General features: G+C 38.5%; 1 protein-coding gene across 3 annotated transcripts in view; it reads left to right on the top strand.

The window, feature by feature from the left end:
• The window catches only part of Psen1 (presenilin 1), an 82,209-nt gene that overhangs the window by 42,758 nt on the left and 21,406 nt on the right, over positions 1-18,045 (top strand). For all 3 annotated transcript variants that reach the window (XR_001231938.1, XM_005409428.2, XM_005409427.2), the window contains exons 6-7: positions 4,653-4,720; positions 11,247-11,467. Coding sequence is in view for 2 of the 3 variants with exons in the window: in XM_005409428.2 (XP_005409485.1) it covers positions 4,653-4,720; positions 11,247-11,467 (289 nt within the window). In the remaining variant the exon portion in view is untranslated. The remainder of the gene's footprint in view (positions 1-4,652; positions 4,721-11,246; positions 11,468-18,045) is intronic.

Genomic DNA, 18,045 nt, shown 5'->3' with positions numbered 1-18,045 from the left:
ACTTTGTAAAAGCCTGGCATTTCCATTTTTTAAATATTGCAAGTTATAAATCCAGTTTCTTTAGATACAGGATTTTTCAGCATATCTAGTTTAACTCCTCACGGTCTACTTAGGATCATACTGCTGCAAGTGAAATGTAAGAATCCTACCATCTCTTTACTCTCCTCTCTTTACATAACTGTTGATTTACATATTAAATCTACATATGTTAAATCTACATATGTTATTTTGTAATTGTATGTGTATTTGTTAATATGTTTGTTAATATGTTTTCATTCTTTTATCTTTTTTTTTTTTTGGTCTTTTTGAGACGGGGTCTCGCTATGCAGTTCAGGCTGGCCTTGAGCTTACTTTGTAGTTCAGGCTGGTCTCGAACTCGTAGTGATCCTCCTGCCTCAGCCTCCCGAGTGCTGGGATGACAGACGTGCGCCACCACACCCGGCTATTCTTTTATCTTTAAAATAAAAAATAAAAAGCTCATCAGAAAACGAGGCACGATGGCGCATGCTATAATCGCAGGTACCCATAGGGAGGTTGAGGCAGGAGGATAATTCACGGCCAGCCTGGGCAACATACTGTGACTTCCTCTTCAAAAAAAAAAGTTTGCCCATCATACAGTGTTACAATTTTCATTCACCCATCCAGCATATTTTGAGGACTATATTAAAGGCTGGGAGTGGAGCTCAGTGGTAGAGCACTAGTGTAGTATAGGCAGAGCTCTAGGTTCAGACCCTTGTACCAAAAAACGAAAGGGGTGGGGTGAAAGAACACACTAAGAGGAAAATAATCTATTATGGTGGTTTTGTGGCGGTGGTTCTTTTGTTCTTGATGCTCTAAGTTTCCTTCCAGCATTATCTGCCCTCTCCGAGTAGTTCTTTAGAGCAACTTGGCTGGCTTCAGTCTCCATAGCCTGCCTGGCTCCTACAGTACTTTCACTCCACCTTTACCACTGAAAGACGTCGTTTCCAGACTTGGAATTCTGTCTTGCTTCTTTTCTTTCAGCATTTTAAAGTGAGTATTATTTCAGTCCCCAGTGCCACAAGAAAAAAAAGTATTTCATTTTCAGCCTTGATGGCTTCTAGTGAGAATCAGATTCACATCCTTCTCCTATAAGTAATGTCTTTTTTTTCTGTTCACTTGGGAGATTGTCCTTAGTTCTCAGCATTTTCATTATGTGACTGTGAGTTTGTTTTTCCTGTTTGGTGTTCACTGAGCTGCTTTTTTTTTTTTTTTGGTCTTTTTGAGACAGGGTCTCGCTATGCAGCTCAGGCTGGCCTTGACCTCACTTTGTAGCCCAGACTGGTCTCGAACTCACAGCGATCCTCCTGCCTCAGCCTCCTGAGTGCTGGGATCACAGGCGTGCACCACCATGCCCGGCTCACTGAGCTTCTTGATCTCTAATTTATGTCTTATTGCCAAATTTGGAAAGATTTCAATCAAAATTTTCTTCAAAAAAAGTTTTTGAATCACATTCTTTACCTTCATCTTCTGAGACTGATAACACAAATAACCTTTTACAGGTTAGGCATCCCTAACTTGAAGCTGCTTTCTTTCTGTCTTTCTTTTGAATCTCCCCCATCTTGCCTAGGCAGGCCCTAAACTGCTGGGCTTAAGTAGCCTTCCTCTCTCAGCCATAGGCTCATGCCAGCACCCTCTACTCAAAGTTTTATAGAGTGTGGTGGCAGGGTTTCACTGTACAGTTCAGCCTGGTCTGGTCTTGAACTCACTTTATAGCCCAGACTGGCCTCAGACTCACAGTTATCCTCCTGCCTCAGCCTCCCAAGTGCTGGGATTACAGATATGTGCCACCACACCCAACTTGCTCAGTTTTTGGAGTGCCATATTTGAAATTGGGAGGTAGGGGGTGTGTGCTGGGGATTGCACAGGGCCTTGGGTATGCTAAGTGTATACTCTGCCATTTAGCTATATCTACAGCTCCCATTATGGGGAGTCATTTAGTGCCAAAATCAGAGCATTTCACGTACTGGATTTGTTTTGATTAGATCTTCAACCTAGTAGTGAATGCAAATATTCCAAAGTCCAAAAATCTCTGAAATAATCAATTCTGGTCCCAAATGTTTCAAATAAGGAATTACTTAGTCCAAGCTATTGTTCCACAGGTCTCTGCGGTGCTCTGCTCATTCATTTACTAATGGTTTTCCAGCCGTTACTCCATTTGAGTAATTTCTCTTGACCCAGCTTCCAGTTCACTGACTCTTTTATTGTCATCTGCATTCTGCTGCTGTTCATCCACTGAGCAACTTTTTTTTTTTTTTTTTTTACTGTATTTTTTAGCTTTAAAATTTCCATTTGGTTCTTTAGTCTCCCCTCCCTCAACTTTGTGTATTTCCTTACTTCTTTTTTTTTTTTTTTTTGTATTTCCTTCCATTTCAAGTGTTTACCATTACTTCTTGGAGTATTTTTATAGCAGTTGCTTTAAAAACTTAGAATTCTGGCATCAAAAAAAAAGGAAGGAAAGGAAGAAGGAAGGAATGATTCATAAATTGGTAAATGGTATTTAAAAATAAACTTCAGTATTTACAACTGAAGAAAAAGAATTCTAACATCTGTGTCATCTTAGTCTTGGTGTTTAGTGAGTCTTTTTCCATGCAAGTTGACATTTTCTAGTTGTTGGATCATATCTTTTAAAATATTTAAAAGACATGTAAAATATTATGTTGTGCATTGTAAGCACTGCTCCTGTTTAAACTCCATGGAGAACGTTGATATTTTTGTTGTGTTAGCCAGTTGAGCTGATGGGTTTAGGTCCCCCATCCCAGCGAGCCTGCAGTAGGCTGTGGTTACCATGGCAGATCCAAAGCTTCGCACTGCTTCTCAGATGGAGCCTGAGCGTGTACCACTGGTCACCGTCTGTGTGTAGAATTTGGTTTCAGAGTCCGAAAGCTCAGATCGAGCCCTTGCAGGGGCCCTGAGTTCCTGCACAGCTTTGAAAGGTTGCTCTTGAGAGTTTCTCTTTTTCTGTGACCTCCCTGGTACTTCCTTGCTTCTCTGAGCTGCTTTCTTCCATTCTTCCAACCTAGTATTTTCCTAGTGTCGGGGCCAGGAGTTGGGAGGTCAGAGAGAGAAACAAAGCAAGGATTGTTTGTCTGCTCTCTGAGGACTACAGCTCCTGCAGTCAGAAAGGAAGGTTCTCCTCTCCCTGAACTATAGGGTTCTGTGTCCCCACTGCTACTGCCTCGCATTGTGGGGATGCTGGGCATGAGAGAGCAGAAAAAAAAGAAGAAGAAAGAAAACAAGGGTTTCCAGTTCTCTGGGTGTCAGGAGACCCACTCTGCTCCTGAGGCCACCAGACTTGTGCAGCTCCCACCGTTGTACTGATGCTCTCCTGGGTGGTGCTGAGTTCAGGTGGAGAAAGGTGGACCTGAAAGGGGAAGCTGGTAAATTCATTGTTAATTTGTGGTACTTCCAGTCCCGGCCCACTGCTTTCCGTAGTCTAGCTAGCTGCGGCACACTTCCTGTCCAGTTTTACAGTTGCATGTGGTGGGAGAGACCGGGCAGGGTATGTTTATGATGTCTAGAACCTGCCATACTATGTCTTGGTCCATTCTGTGCATCCTTTAATCATGCTGAATTTCACAGTCTGAAGTGCTGATAGCCACACTCAACGCTTGTCTGTTTGTGTTTTGTTTTTAATGTTCGTGTCTCAGCAAGTATAGGCAGCGCTACAGAGACTGTTTACCTTGACTCTGAGTGTAAAGTAAGGGAGCTTTTGAGTCAGAAATTCAGAAGCTTGCCAGAGTCTCTTTGGAAATTAACCCAAGGACTTCTTATATCTGGTTGATTGTGCAATGCCTTCAAAAATTACGAGAAGCTAGAAAAGACCAAGTGATCCTTAAAAAAGTAACAACAGAAAAGACAGTAATTGCACATCGTTTGCTATAAATGGAACTATAACTTACTAAAGTCACATAATTTCTGCCTGGAGAGTTGAGTTTTGAGGAGATATTCATATACTGAAGCAGGGCTCTTGTCTTTCTCAGCCCGTACTTAGTATAAGGAAGCTAACTAGAAATTTCTGTAAGATGATAAGGAACTGCCCACTATCAGATGTCCTAGGAAAGAGGGATGCTATTTAATCATCATCAGTAGAGGCTTGGAATTCAGGTAATGATTCAGGAAACCATAACATAAATGATCAACCTCATTAGGAAAACTGTTTACAATCATTATTACAGGCAAAGGCTAATATTTTTACAACATAAAGAGCACCTACAAACATAATAGTAAGTCTACACTGAGCGTGGTGACGCATGCCTGTAATCCCAGGACTCGGGAGGCTGAGGCAGGAGGATCGTTATGAGTTCGAGGCCAGCCTAGGTTACAAAGTAAGCTGAAGGCCAGCCCGAACTGCATAGCAAGACCTTGTCTCAAAAAAAGACAAAAAAAAAAAAAAAAAAAAACAAACATGATAGTAAGTCTACAAAACCTGAACAGAGAAGGTGCAAGGGAAATACAATGTAGGTGACAGATAGATAGATAGATGTATGTATTTCTTCACTAGTTAAAAAAAGAATGCATATTAAAATATTAACATATTTGGCCTATTGCCTTGGTAAAGATTAACCCAGCATTATTTTGTGAAATAACTAAGCTAGTAATCTGTTGACTATATTAAAATTTTTCTTTTCTAGGTCATCCATGCCTGGCTTATTATTTCATCTCTATTGTTGCTATTCTTCTTTTCATTCATTTACTTGGGGTAAGTGGTGGAATTTTTAGTCTCTTTAAACTGTGTTTGGGCTCCATAACTGATCTGAAAGCCGTGTCCCTTATTGATGAATTATTTTTAAGTTATAATTGTTTCCACATAAATGTCATACTTGGAACATAAAAGATGAGTTATATTATTGATAATGATGTTCTCAGCCACGTGTGATGGCACACACCTGTGATCCCAGCCCTCAGGAGGCTGAGGCAGGAGGATCACCCTGAGTGCAAGGTCAGCCTGGGTCACATAGTAAGCTTAAGGTCAACCTGAAATACAGAGTAAGACCCTGCCTCAAAAAAAAAAGGCATGAATCAGAATGTTTGAAAAGGTTTTAAGACGGTATATAAGCAGCAATTCATTGATTTTTAGACTCTTCTGTTGTTTTTATCAAATTGTATGTGAAATTTTCACATGTCAAGTAACAATAAGAGCTGTTCTATTGATGAGAATAGTTGGGCTCAGAGATTTATCAGCCTGTCCTTCCTCAGCCTCAGTGCGGAACATGGTTTGCAAACCTTTCTACTTCTTAAATTAGAAGGAAAGGGAGGCAGTAAAACTAATAAATTGAAGAATAAACTGATAGAGTACTACTCTGCCACAAATAAGATAAATTTAAGTCATTTGTGTTGAGACAGTAATGTTAAGTGAAATAAATCAGACACCCCACCTCTACCAGTATCAGTACTAGAGGCCTAAATGATTACTATTAAATCTTCAAGGCATATAGCTCTAATAGTATTTTAACTGTCACAGAACATAGATAAAGAAGAAAAGCTTCCAGTTTATTACGATGGAAGTGATGTTTATCATTATTATTAGTGAGATGGGATCTTGCTAAGTTACTGAGACTAGACTCAAATTTGATAGTTTCCTGCCTCAGCCGCCATGCCCAGCCTGGATTCATTTTATGAAGCCAGCATAAGAGTATGGGAAACTGTAGAGCAGTCCTATTTACTGATGCAAAAAGAATAAATATTAACACATAGAATGCATATTAAAAGAATAGTACATGATAGCCAAATAGAGTTCATTTGCAGAATGGAAGAGTGATTCATTATTAAGAAATGTCATTGTAGTATTTCACTAGTTAAAAAATTCAGTGAGTAGACCATTTCTGTACAGAGTAAAGGTAAAATTTAGCACCACTTCCTGATCAGATTCCTTAATAAAACAAATACTGTGGATGGTTACTTCTCTCACATGATAAAACAGACAGATCTCATTCTCAAAGCCAGTGTCATCCTTACAGGGAAACTAAAAGCTTGTGTATTAAGGTCAGGAACAAAGAGATGGTTTCGTTTATTACACTGTTGTCTAATTTTGCTCTGGCAAACACAGTTAAGTGGGAGAAAGGAATGAGCTATTTTGGAAAAAGTTAAATTATCAATATTTAGAGATAAGTTGGCATCAGAACTTACCAAAAATAGAATCACTAAGTCAGTTTGGTAAGACAATTGCATATAACATTTATAAAAGCATATCAGCATGTTCACGTAAACATTAGGTTGGAATGCCAAAAAGGAAAAGTCTCATTTATGATAACAGCAAAAATAAAAACCAACCTGAGGATTAAATAATGGTTGTGCAAGATGTTACAAGAAATTTTTAAGTGCTTCTGAATGGCTTAAAGATTTAAACAAATGCAAAATTGTACAAGGTTGCATAGAAAGGCTCGATACCATGAGATGTTGATTTTTCTTTATTTTAAAATTTGCTATAAACCCAATAAAAATTACTCGACTTTATTTTTAATAGGATTTATTTTTAACCCTAAATTGGATTTATTTTTAATCTGGACAAGATAGCGCTAAAGTTTATTTGGAAAAATAAGTGAGACTACCTAAGGTTTGTGGACTTGAGAAATAATGTAGGGGTCCTTAGCCTACCTGATAAGAAGTTATAGAACTGCAGTATTAACATAGTGATACCTGTGCCTGGCATGGTGGCACACTGTTGTAATCTCAGCACTTTGGAGGCTGAGGCAGGAGGGTCATAAATTTGAGCCTACATTAGACAATTTAGTGAGACACTGTCTCAAAATTAAAAGAGCTGGAGATGTAGCTAAGTATACAGTCCCTGATTTCAAGCCTCAGTACCGCCAAAAATAAAAAATAAAAATAGTGATATCTGCATTGTACATAGGTGATCGATAGAAAATATTAGAAAGTCTAAGGGGAAAATGCTCAGATTTATAATGGAATTTAGTTTATCTTAAAGGTGACAGCATTAGCAAGCTTTCAATGGATTATGTACTAGTTGGGGAGGGAGATAATTGAGTAGTCCACTGAGAGAAAAGTTTTAGATTCCTTCTTTATCTCTGTACCAGGATGCATTCCAAACAGTTGAAAGATGTAAAACATACCATGAACAAAATCAAAGAATGAATGACAGACTGCTAAGTAAAAAACCACAAATTACTCTTAAATATATGAAAAACTTTTCACATCTTCCTCATAAGGTGAATGCCAGGTGAAACTACACATTAAGTTAACGCAGCTCAGATACCTTGGTAATATCCTAACTGGCAAACATGCAGAGAGATAAACTCTCACCTACTGATATACTTTGTTAAAAGCATTTTGGTAGTCAGACATGGTGTCACAGGCGGGTAATCCCAGCCCTCCAAGAGAGACTGAGGCAGGAGGATTGTAAATTTGAGCCTCTCCTGGGCAACTTAACAAGACTGTGCTTCAAAATAAAACTTGGCCAGGGAATGATATAGTTCACTATAAAGGTCCTAGGTTCAAAACCCAGTACCCCGCAAAAATTGTTTGGCAACTTTTTTTACTTGAACCCAGTAATTTATAGAAATAGTCATGGCAGCAATATATCGATTAGGGAAAGAACAAAATCTGAACTGATAGAAAACTATGCTACATCCATGAAATACAGCAGTTAAATAGATTGAGGCAGCTATAATGTGGTAATGTGGAAAGGTCTCCCTAAGTGCTGCTGAAAGAAAAAAGTGTGTTACAGAACAGTAAATATAATAGGCTCTCATTCAGTGTCTGATAAGAAAGTATCTATTTATGTGCATGTTTTACCAGGACTCAGGGAGAAAGCACAGCAAATTAATAATATAGTAGTGCTTTCCTCCAGAGAGGAGGCTAGGGGCAAGTGGGGAAGGAAACACTTTTCATAGCTCCTTTTGTGGCTTTTGTCTTATTTGTGGTTCATGTGTTACAGCCTAAAGATTGGTATTAGTTTGTTTCACTTTGTTTGAGTGCTAATGTATTAGAAATGCTTAGTACACATAGCAAGATCACCTAGAAATTTCCACCTGTGCTTTGCAATTTCAAAGTGAGGGGAAGAGTCATCTTCATGGATGGTCCCTTTAACCCAAAGTTTGTGCTTAAATAAATAAATATTTGGTCTTTAGCTACCCAGGACATGTTCCACAGTTGCAGTCTCTTCCTTTAAATGGTGGATATTTTCCCCCAAATATAAATAGTATTTTTTTTTTCATTATACAAATGTTAAGCATTCATTTTTCTTTTTTAAACTGGGGACTGGGAATGTAGCTCAGTGGTGGAGTACTTGGTCTACTATGCCCGAGGCCCTGGGATCCATACCCAGGACTGTGAAAAAAAGAAAAGAAAGTAAGCTGGGAGACTAGCTCAGTGGTAGAGGGAGAGTTTCGCATATGCAAGGGTGCAGTCCTAGCACTGTAAAAATACTGCCTAGCATGCACAAGGTTCTGGGCTTGCTCCCCAGGATACCCGCCTTAAAATATATAAACACATATAGTTAGACATAAAAGACATAAGGCTGAAGATAAATCCTGTCATCTTTCAGGAATTAATATGTGAATATCTTGATCTCCCTTTTTATACACTGTTTCTCATAAGTGTCATCTTTTTTTTTTCCCCAACAAAATGAAATGCTGTGTTCTGTTTGTGTACGTCTTAAAAATACACATTTTCTAGTGGATGCACTAAATTTCATAGTATGAAAATGACATCTATGTTCTGGCTATGAAATTTATAGGTACATGGGTAGCCCGGAGAGCGTAAGACTAATTTTGTCATCAAGGCACACATAAATGTGGGTCTGTCAGACCCATGTTTATTCTCTAGAATATTTCTATTGATGAAATATTTATTTTAATTTTATGAGTTTTATTAAACAATGAGTACTTAACAGGAAAAAAAATTGACAGAAATAAAGTATTGAGTTTTAAATAGTTACTGTTTATAAAAAAGTATTAAAATTTTCAACATCAACTGGTGTCCAAAATCTGAAAAAGAACATTAGAAGTAAATTCCCATATGAGCTACAATGAAAATACCAGTGGCACTCTACAAAAAAAAGTCGTTACTTCAGTTATCACACCTACAGCAGTCTGTACACGTAACAACAGCACATTCCATGCGCACATATTGCTTACACTGACAGCACATGTGTTTTGCTTTCTTGACCTTTTTGTAGGACATACTTGACATTTCAGTGGTCTTGTTATTTTGTTAGGAGGTTCTTATTATACAGTGTGTAGTTAACAGGAATATAAAATATGAATAAAATAAAGTATTAAATTCTTAATAGGTATTGTGCATTTAGAATAGATAGTAACATTTTCACATCAACTGTGTAGTTGCTTACAAAACCTAAAAGATAACATCAGAAGTAAATTCCTGTTTGAACTACAATGAAAATATCCATAGAACTCTACATAAAAATAAGCTTTGCTTCAACTGTCACCCCCAAGACAGTCTTCACACATGGCGACTTCATGTTACCTGCCCACATCTCTCTTATACAGACAGTACCTGTGTTTAGCTTTCCTTTCCTGTGTGGCAGTCTTGTTACCTCTCTTCCTGTTTTGTCAGGAGCTTCCTACTATATTGTACAACATGCACTTAGGGAAATAAGATGTCAATAAAACAAGATATCACATAAGTGTTTTACATTCCTGAGATCATCATAGGAAACATTTGCTGGCTGGGTGTGGTGGCACACACCTGTAATCCCAGCTGAGGCAGGAGGATTGCCATGAGTTTGAGCCCAGCCTGGGCTACAAAATGAGTTCAAGGCCAGCCTGCACTACATAGGGAAACCCTGTCTCTCAAAAAGTCAGTGGCACAGTGCCTGCCTGGCAAGTGCAAGGTCCTGAGTTTGATCCCTGGTACCAAAAAGAAAGGTCAAACAAACAAAAACACGGTGCTAAGTATAGAAGACCCATGAATGCTTTCAGTTCAGCAAGTGAGGTGTCATAATAAGTACATTTTTTTAATATGGCTGTCAGTACATACAGTGTTTTACTGCATTTCAGCCTTTATGTATTTCATAGCATCTTGCAGCATTTCATCTGTTAAAATTTCCAACATTGAATGGCAGTGCTGGCTTTCTGTCCAATACGTTTCACCACTACCAGGAGCTTCACTATATTTTCAAACCTAGATCTAACACTGGATTATTCCATTTTGCAACATTTTGCCTAGTCAAATATGTACTCACGTTACTGTTTTCTTTGTCATCTGAATCAAGGAGGTCTGAATTCCCTATGTCTGAACTTGATTCTTTTTTTTTCCCCCATTCCTCTACCCTCCCTTCAACCTGTCCTCCGTCTTCCCAGTGTCTCTATCAGTTGATTCTTGTACCACTTCACTGTCACAGGTACTTTGGCTCACATGGCCAGTGTCAAAGTTATCATCTTCATCATATCATCATCATCATCACAAACCCACACCACTCTTCTGTTACGAAAGCATGTATTTTACCATAATGGATCATCTTCCTCATCCTTGCATTAATAATCTGATGATTCACTTTTGACCTGCTCCAAAACTTGCAAATCTGGTTTTTCATGTGCATTGTACTGAATTGGGCTACTTCTACCAGAAAAATCATAGGAAAACTTTTTTTTTAACAAATCCTGGAGTGGTGTGGGTCTATTGGACCCTCTGTGATGCTCAGGTAAACATACATAAAACCAGTTAGATGGCGCATACAGGTGGGTCCATATCCCATTTAGTCACTTTTGCACACATGCACCCTCCTTGCTGTTCACCATTCCAAGTGGGTTAACACATAACTTGCTTCCTGTGTCTCTCAGGGAAAGGTACTGAGATGCACAGCCAGCTACTGTTATGTTAAAGTACAGATTTACAGTAAAAAATGAGAGATGGGACCCCTTGGACCCAGGCTTATGCCTCGAGGGTATGGTGGCACATGCATTTAATCCCAGTTGCTTGGGATGCTAAAGCCAGATCACAGGTTCCAGGCTAGGCTGAACAATTTAGTGAGACTCTGTCTCAAAATAAAACGGACTAGGGGTGTAGCTCGGGGGTAGAGTATTTGCCTAGCATGTGTGAAGTCTTGGATTTTAATCCCAGTTGACTACAAAAATAAGCTCCACTTGAGGAAAAAATTAGTGTAGAGAAAAGTGTTCACATAGAACATGGTAAAGATATGAAAGTAGCATCTGAATATCTTAAACTTGGGAACCATAGTTCTGAACAATGCCTTGGTAAGAATTATTGCACATAAACATTTTTAAATCTGTTTAATTTTTTTTCAGGGAAGTATTTAAAACCTATAACGTTGCCGTGGACTACATTACAGTTGCACTTCTGATCTGGAATTTCGGTGTGGTTGGAATGATTTCCATTCACTGGAAAGGCCCCCTCCGACTGCAGCAGGCATATCTTATTATGATCAGCGCCCTCATGGCCCTGGTATTCATCAAGTACCTCCCTGAGTGGACCGCATGGCTCATCTTGGCTGTGATTTCAGTATATGGTAAAATCCAGGGCTGACGCTTCGTTCATCGCAGAAATGCCTTGCTGGTGTTTCCTTCCTCTTCTAGTTCTCTTGGCTTAGGAAAGACTCTCAGCAGTTACATCCCATAGCTCTTCAGTAGAAGTATCTTTTTTCCTTTTTTTTTCTCCAGTACTGGAGATTGAACCTAGGGCTTTGGTCATGCCAGACAAGTGCTATACCCCAGCCACACCTCAAGACCACCAGTTCCTGAGGCTGAGTTCTATAACAGTGTCTTTTTGTTTGTTTGTTTGTTTTCTGGTGCCGGGAATCGAACTCACGACCTTGAGCTTGCCAGGCAGGTGCTGTGCTTCTGAGCTAAATCCCCAGCCCCCTATAACGGTGTCTTATTACTGCCCCCATATTAACTCAGCAGTGGGTTAGTTGGAGGAAACATGCATGGATTCTAATCAGGACATTTGCACTGAAAACCCATCTCTTAGCATGCATGTGGCCCTGGGTCTAAGCCCCAGCACTGACAGTTTTCTTTTTTTTTTTTGTACCGGGTATCGAACTGAGGACCTTACACTTGCCAGACCCAGTACTGAGGGGGAAAGCAGTTTGCCACCGACAGTTTTCATGATCTTAGAAACGTGGCTTCAGAGGCCTCATTTGTGAGTTAAGGCCATTGCTTCAGGGTTGTTGAGAGTTCAGTGAGTTGACATCGGGCATAGTAGCACATGCCTGTAGGCCCGGTGTGCTCGGAGCTGAGGCAGGAAGATCATAAGCTTGACGCCAGTGACCTAGTCAGATGCTGTCTCAAAATTTTAAAAAATTTAAGGAGAAGAAACAAAAGAAGAAAGGGGTTGAGAATGTAGCTCACTGCCAAGGCCTTAGGTTCAATCCCAAGTACCAGAAAAAGCCAAAAAGTTTGGGGCATTGAATATATGTTAGAAAAGCACTGGTGGGGTTCTTGACACAAAACACTCCATTCATTTTATTTTATTTTTTTAATTTTAAAGAGGAAAGAACAAAATTTCAAAACAAGATAATAGGAGGGTAACAATGGTTAATACATTGTGTATTGTTATTTTTAAATAAGTTACACAGAATACACGATGTCGGCATTTAATTGTCCAGACAACATTAGCACAAACCTTTCTTTTCAGTGAACTAAGAGAAATTAGTAGTGTAACTATCTTAATGGTCTTGTGATGTATGTATGTATGTATTTATTTGTGCTTTTCCCTTCCTCCTTTTCTCCATTCCCCCATCCCAGTTTCTCTTTCCTGTTGAAGTTTCTTCTCATTTTACAATATCTATGGTACATTTATGGGCATGAAAATTTCTCCAGTAGATATTAGCACAAAAGGTCCTTTTTAATGAACTGAGGGACAATAGTATAAGTGACTTGTGTTTTTTCCCTTTTTGCTTCTTTCCTTTCCACTTCCACCCATCCTAGTTCCTTTTTCCCTTTGCACAATTTCTTCTCATTTCACAATACCTGTTGCACATTTTAGACCCTATTTACTGTTTCAGCTTCTCTCATGAGGGAGACAATACAATGTATACACATGTGCCTCCGATTTATTGCACTTGTGAGTATGGCCTCAAGTTGCATCTATTTACCTATAAAGGTCTCCAGTTTATCCTTCTTTATGGCTGAGTAGTATTCCATTGTATAAAAAGACCACATCTTTTTCCTCCATTTCTCAGTTGATTGGTTTTTGGGTTGTTTCCAAGATCTAGTTATTACAAATTGTGCTGCTGTAAACATGGGTGCACATATATCGCTGTGGTACAGTGCTTTTAATTCTGAGAAGATACCCAAAGGGGAATAGCTGGGTCAAATGGAACCTCCAGTTCTAGTTTTTTGAGAAATCTCCAGACTGATTTCCACAGTGGTTGCACCAGTCTGCACTACCCCCAGCAGTGGAGGAGGGTTCCTTTTTCCACACAGCCCCTGCAGCATTTGTTACTGGTTGATTTCTTGATGATAGCCCTTCTTTCTGTAGTGAGATGGAACCTCAGTGTTGCTTAACTTGCATCTCTCAAATGACCAGTAATGTTGAACACTTTTTCATATATTTGTCTGCTGTTTATGTTTCATCATCTGAGAAGTGTGTGTTCATCTCAGATATCCAGTTTTGGATTGGGTCTTTAAATTTGGGGGTTCTGATATTTTTAGTTCTTTGTATGTTCTAAGTAGTAATCCTTTGCCCAAGGAACAGCTGGCAAACATTTTTCCTACATCTTAAGTTGTGTCTTTACTCTGTTGCTGGTTTCTCTTGCTCTGCAAAAGCTTTTAATAAGATGAGATGCCAATTGTTGATCCTTTGTGATAGTTCTGTGCAGTTGGGGTTTTCTTTGTAAAGTCTTTGCCTACAGCAGTGTCTTCAAGAATTTTACCTATTTTATCTTCCAGCAGATTGAATATTTCTGTTTTAATATTTAGATCTTTGATCCATTTCAAATTTAGTTTAGTGCATGGTGAAAGATATGGGTACAATTTAATCTTGGGCATGTGCAGAGCCAGTTTTTCCAGCACCGTTTATGAAAGAGGCTGTCTTTCTTTCAGTGAATGTGTTTGGCACCTTTGTCAAAGACAAGGTAGCTGGGTATGTCTGGAGTTGTTTTGCATCTTCTAAGCTGTCCCATTGATCTTCGGGTCGGTTTTTTTGCCATTACCATGCTGTTTTTATCATCGTAGCTTTGTAGTATAATTTCAAGTCAGGGATTGTGATGCCCTCTGCCTTGCCTTTGTTGCTCAGAATCACCTTTGCTATCCTAGGTCTCTTCTGGTTCCAAATGAATTTTAGGATTGTTTTCTCTAATTCTATGAGATAGGCTATTGGAATTTTGATTGGAATTGCATTAAATCTGTATAACAGTTTTGGAAGTATGGCCATTTTCACTTTGTTGGCTCTTCCTACCCAAGAACAAGTGGTATCTTCCCATTTTCTGATAATCTGCTTCAATCTCCCTTTTCAGAGTACCATAGTTTTCAGTGTGTAGGTCTTTTACATCCATCATTAGATTGATTCCTAGGAATTTCATTTTTTGGATGCTATTGTAAAAAGTGCTGTTTCCCTGATTTCTCTCTCAGTGGGTTTGTTATTCATGTACAGGAAGGCTATTGATTTTTGAGGGTTGACTTTGTATCCAGCTGTGCTACTGAATTTACTTATTAAATCCAGGAGTTCTTTTAGTGGAGTTTTTGGGGTCTTCTGTGTAGAGTATCATGTCCCCTGCAAATAATGATAATTTAACTTTTCCTTTCCTATCTTTATTCCTTTTATTTCTTTCTGTTGTCTTATTGCTCTGGTGCATGTTTCCAGGACTATGCTGAATAAGAGTGGAGACAGTGGACATACTCATCTTATTCCTGACTTTAAAGAGAAGGCTTTCAGTTTTTGTCCATTTAGTGTGGCATTGGCTCTTGGTTTGTCTTAGATGGCTTATATCAGATTGAAATAAGAACCATCTATTCTAATTTTCTGTAGGGTTTTTATCATAAATGGTGCTGGACTTTGTCAAAAGTTTTTGCTGCATCTGTTGAGATGATATGATTTTGTCCTTGGCTCTGCTAATATGGTGTGTTACATTGATTGATTTACATATCTTGAACTATCCCCACATCTCTTGGATGAATCCCACTTGGTCATGGTGTATAATCTTCTTGATCATTTGCTGTGTTCTGTTTGCCAGTATCTTACTGAGGATTTTTACATCTGTGTTCATTAGGGAGATTGGCCTGTAATTTTCTTTCTTAGTTGGGTCTTCTCTGGTTTTGGTATCAGCATGATGCTTGCTTCCAGGAATGAATTTGGGAGTGTTGCTTCCCTTTCAGTTTTATTTAAGAGTTTGAGAAGTAGTGGTGTTAGGTCTTCTCTAAATTTCTTATAGAATCTGTCAGGGCTTGGGCTTTTCTTTTTTGGTAGGTTTTTAATTATATCTTTGATTTCATTGATTGATACTGGTTTTTTTAGGATTTTTATATCTTCTTGATTCAGCTTTGGTAATTCATATGTACCTAGGTATCTGACCATTTCTTTTGCATTTTCCAACTTATTAGAATGCAAGTTTTCTCAGTAGATATAGATGATCTTCTGGATTTCTGCAGGATCTGTTGTGATTTTACCCTCTTCATTCCTAATTGCATGGATTTGAGTCTTTTCTTTCCTTTTTTTTTTTTTTTGATAAGGTTGGCTAAGGTTTTGTCGATTTTATTTAACCTTTCAAATAACTAACTCTTCAATTCATTGATTCTTTATATTGTTTTTTAGTCTCCAGTGCATTAATTTCTGCTCTGATGTATATAATTTCCTCCCTCATATGAGCTTTTGGCTTAGTCTGCTCTTCTTTTTCTAGAAGTTTGAGGTTCAGCATTAAATTATTTGTGCTTGCTCTGTTTTCCGGATATAGATATTCACCGCTATAAATTTCCATCACAGGACTGCTTTCATTGTGTCCCATAAGTTCATGTATTTTGTATTGTCATTACCATTTAATTGTGAAAACTCTTCTAATTTCCTCTTTAATGTCACCTGTGACCCATTGGTTTTTTCAGGAGGGTGCTGTTTAATTTCCTTGTGTTTATGAAGTTCTTGTGGTTTCTTTTGCCATTCATTTCCAGTTTCATTGCACTGTGGTCTGGTAATATGCATGGGATAATTTTAGTTCCTTTGCATATATTTAAGCATGTTCTATGACCTAGTATACGGTCTGTTTTGGAGAATGTCCTGTATGCAGCTGAGAAGAATGTCTATTCTGATGTTGTAGATATCTACTAAGTCCAGTTGTTCAAAAGCTTGGTTCAGTTTTAATACTTCATTGCTGATTTTTTTATGTAGTTGATCTGTCTTTTTGTGATGGTGGGGTATTGAGATCCTCCAATTAGTGCCTATTTGATTTTTAATTCCCATTATTTGTTTTATATTGTTGGGTACACTATATATTTATGATTGTTATTTCTTTCTCTTGGATTGTTCCCTTTACAAAGATATATTGTCCCTCTTTGTCTCTCTTAATCAGTCTTGGCTTGAAATTCAGTTTGTCTACAGATAGAATAACTACCTCTGCTTTTTTCTGGGTTCATGTTGCATGAAATATTGTTTTCCATCTTTTGGCTTTCAGTCGTGAATTTCTTTTTGAAGTAAGTGTGTTTTTTGTATGCAGCATATTGTTGCATCTTGCTTCCTGCTCCATTGAGTCAGTCTGTGTCTTTTGATTGGTGAATTGAGACCATTAACATTGATGGTTATAACTGATATGTATTGACGTGTCCTTGTCATGCTATTTACCTGTTGTTGGCTCCCCTTCTTTTTTTTCCCCCTCTCTCTGTTTAATTGTTTGCCTTGCCTGGTGAATTGCTTTTTTGGGGGTTAATGGAGTTGTAGTTCTTGTTATCTTTCTAGAATGTCCTCCAAAACATTTTGGAGTTGGGTGTGGTAGTGCATGCCTGTAATCCCAGCACTCTGGAGACTGAGACAGGAGAATCATTGCGAGTTTGAGACCAACCTGGGCTACAAAGGGAGCTCAAGGCCAGCCTGAACTGCATAGCAAGACCCTGTCTCAAAAAAAGCCAAAAAAAGACATTGTAGTGCTGGTTTGGTGGTCATAAATTGTCCTCAGATATTCTTTGTCATGTAAGGATCTTAATTCTCCATCAGTTTTTTGGTACTAGGAAGTGAACTCAGGACCTTGCACTTGCCAGGCAGGTACTTGTGCCACTGAGCTGTATCCCTGGTCCTCCATCAGTTTTAAAAGATAGTTTTGTGAGGTACATCAGTTTGGGTTCAAAGATTGTTTTCCTTTAGAACTTGAAATACTTCACTCAAAGCTCTCCTTGAGTTGAAGGTTTTGTGCTGAAAAGTCAGCTGTGATTCTGATGGGCTTTCCTTTATAGGTGATTTGTTTCTTCTCCCTAATAGCTTTTAAGATTCTATTCGTGTGTTGAATTTTTGGAATCTTGACGATGATATGCCTGGCTAGAGTTTTTTTGACTGTGTCTGATTGGAGTTCTATATGCCTCAGTTACTATATGTAAAATTCTTTTTCTCTACCAAGGAAGTTTTCTGCCATGACATCTGTAAACCATTTTTTTGTATCATTCGTGCTATCTCCTGCTTTTTCATTGACTCTAGTCAGTCTTATTCTTCTTCTTCGCCTCATCTAGCAGCTGCTGTATTGATTTCTCATGGTTCCTTGTTATTTTTAAGAAATCTTTCTTTTCATGATTGCTAACCACAAGCTTATCTTCTACATCCAAAATCCTATCCTCACATTGGCTTTATCTGCTGTAGATAGTTTCAGTGGAATTTTTATTCTCTTTGATATCTGCTTGAAACTGCCTTACGGATTCCATTTCTTTCATATACTGAGCATTCCTGGCTTCCATAATTTTCTTAAGCGCCTCTGTTTTTTTGTTTGTATCTGCTCTAGAGTCACTAAGCATGGTTTTCATTGTGGACACATCTCTGCACTTATCTGAGAAATTATTTCTGATTTGATTTTTTTCTAGAGCCTCATTCTGTTGCTTTGTGGTTACCACTTCAGAGAGGCCAGGTGGGTGGCTTTTGGATTGTCCTACTTCATTGCATCCTGGGTTTGCTTTTGGT

Source organism: Chinchilla lanigera, unplaced genomic scaffold (genome assembly GCF_000276665.1).
Source record: "Chinchilla lanigera isolate Chin_1 unplaced genomic scaffold, ChiLan1.0 scaffold00122, whole genome shotgun sequence".
Classification (NCBI taxonomy): Eukaryota; Metazoa; Chordata; class Mammalia; order Rodentia; family Chinchillidae; genus Chinchilla; species Chinchilla lanigera.
Note: the sequence above shows the minus strand (reverse complement) of the source record. Positions and strands in the feature narration are given on the sequence as shown.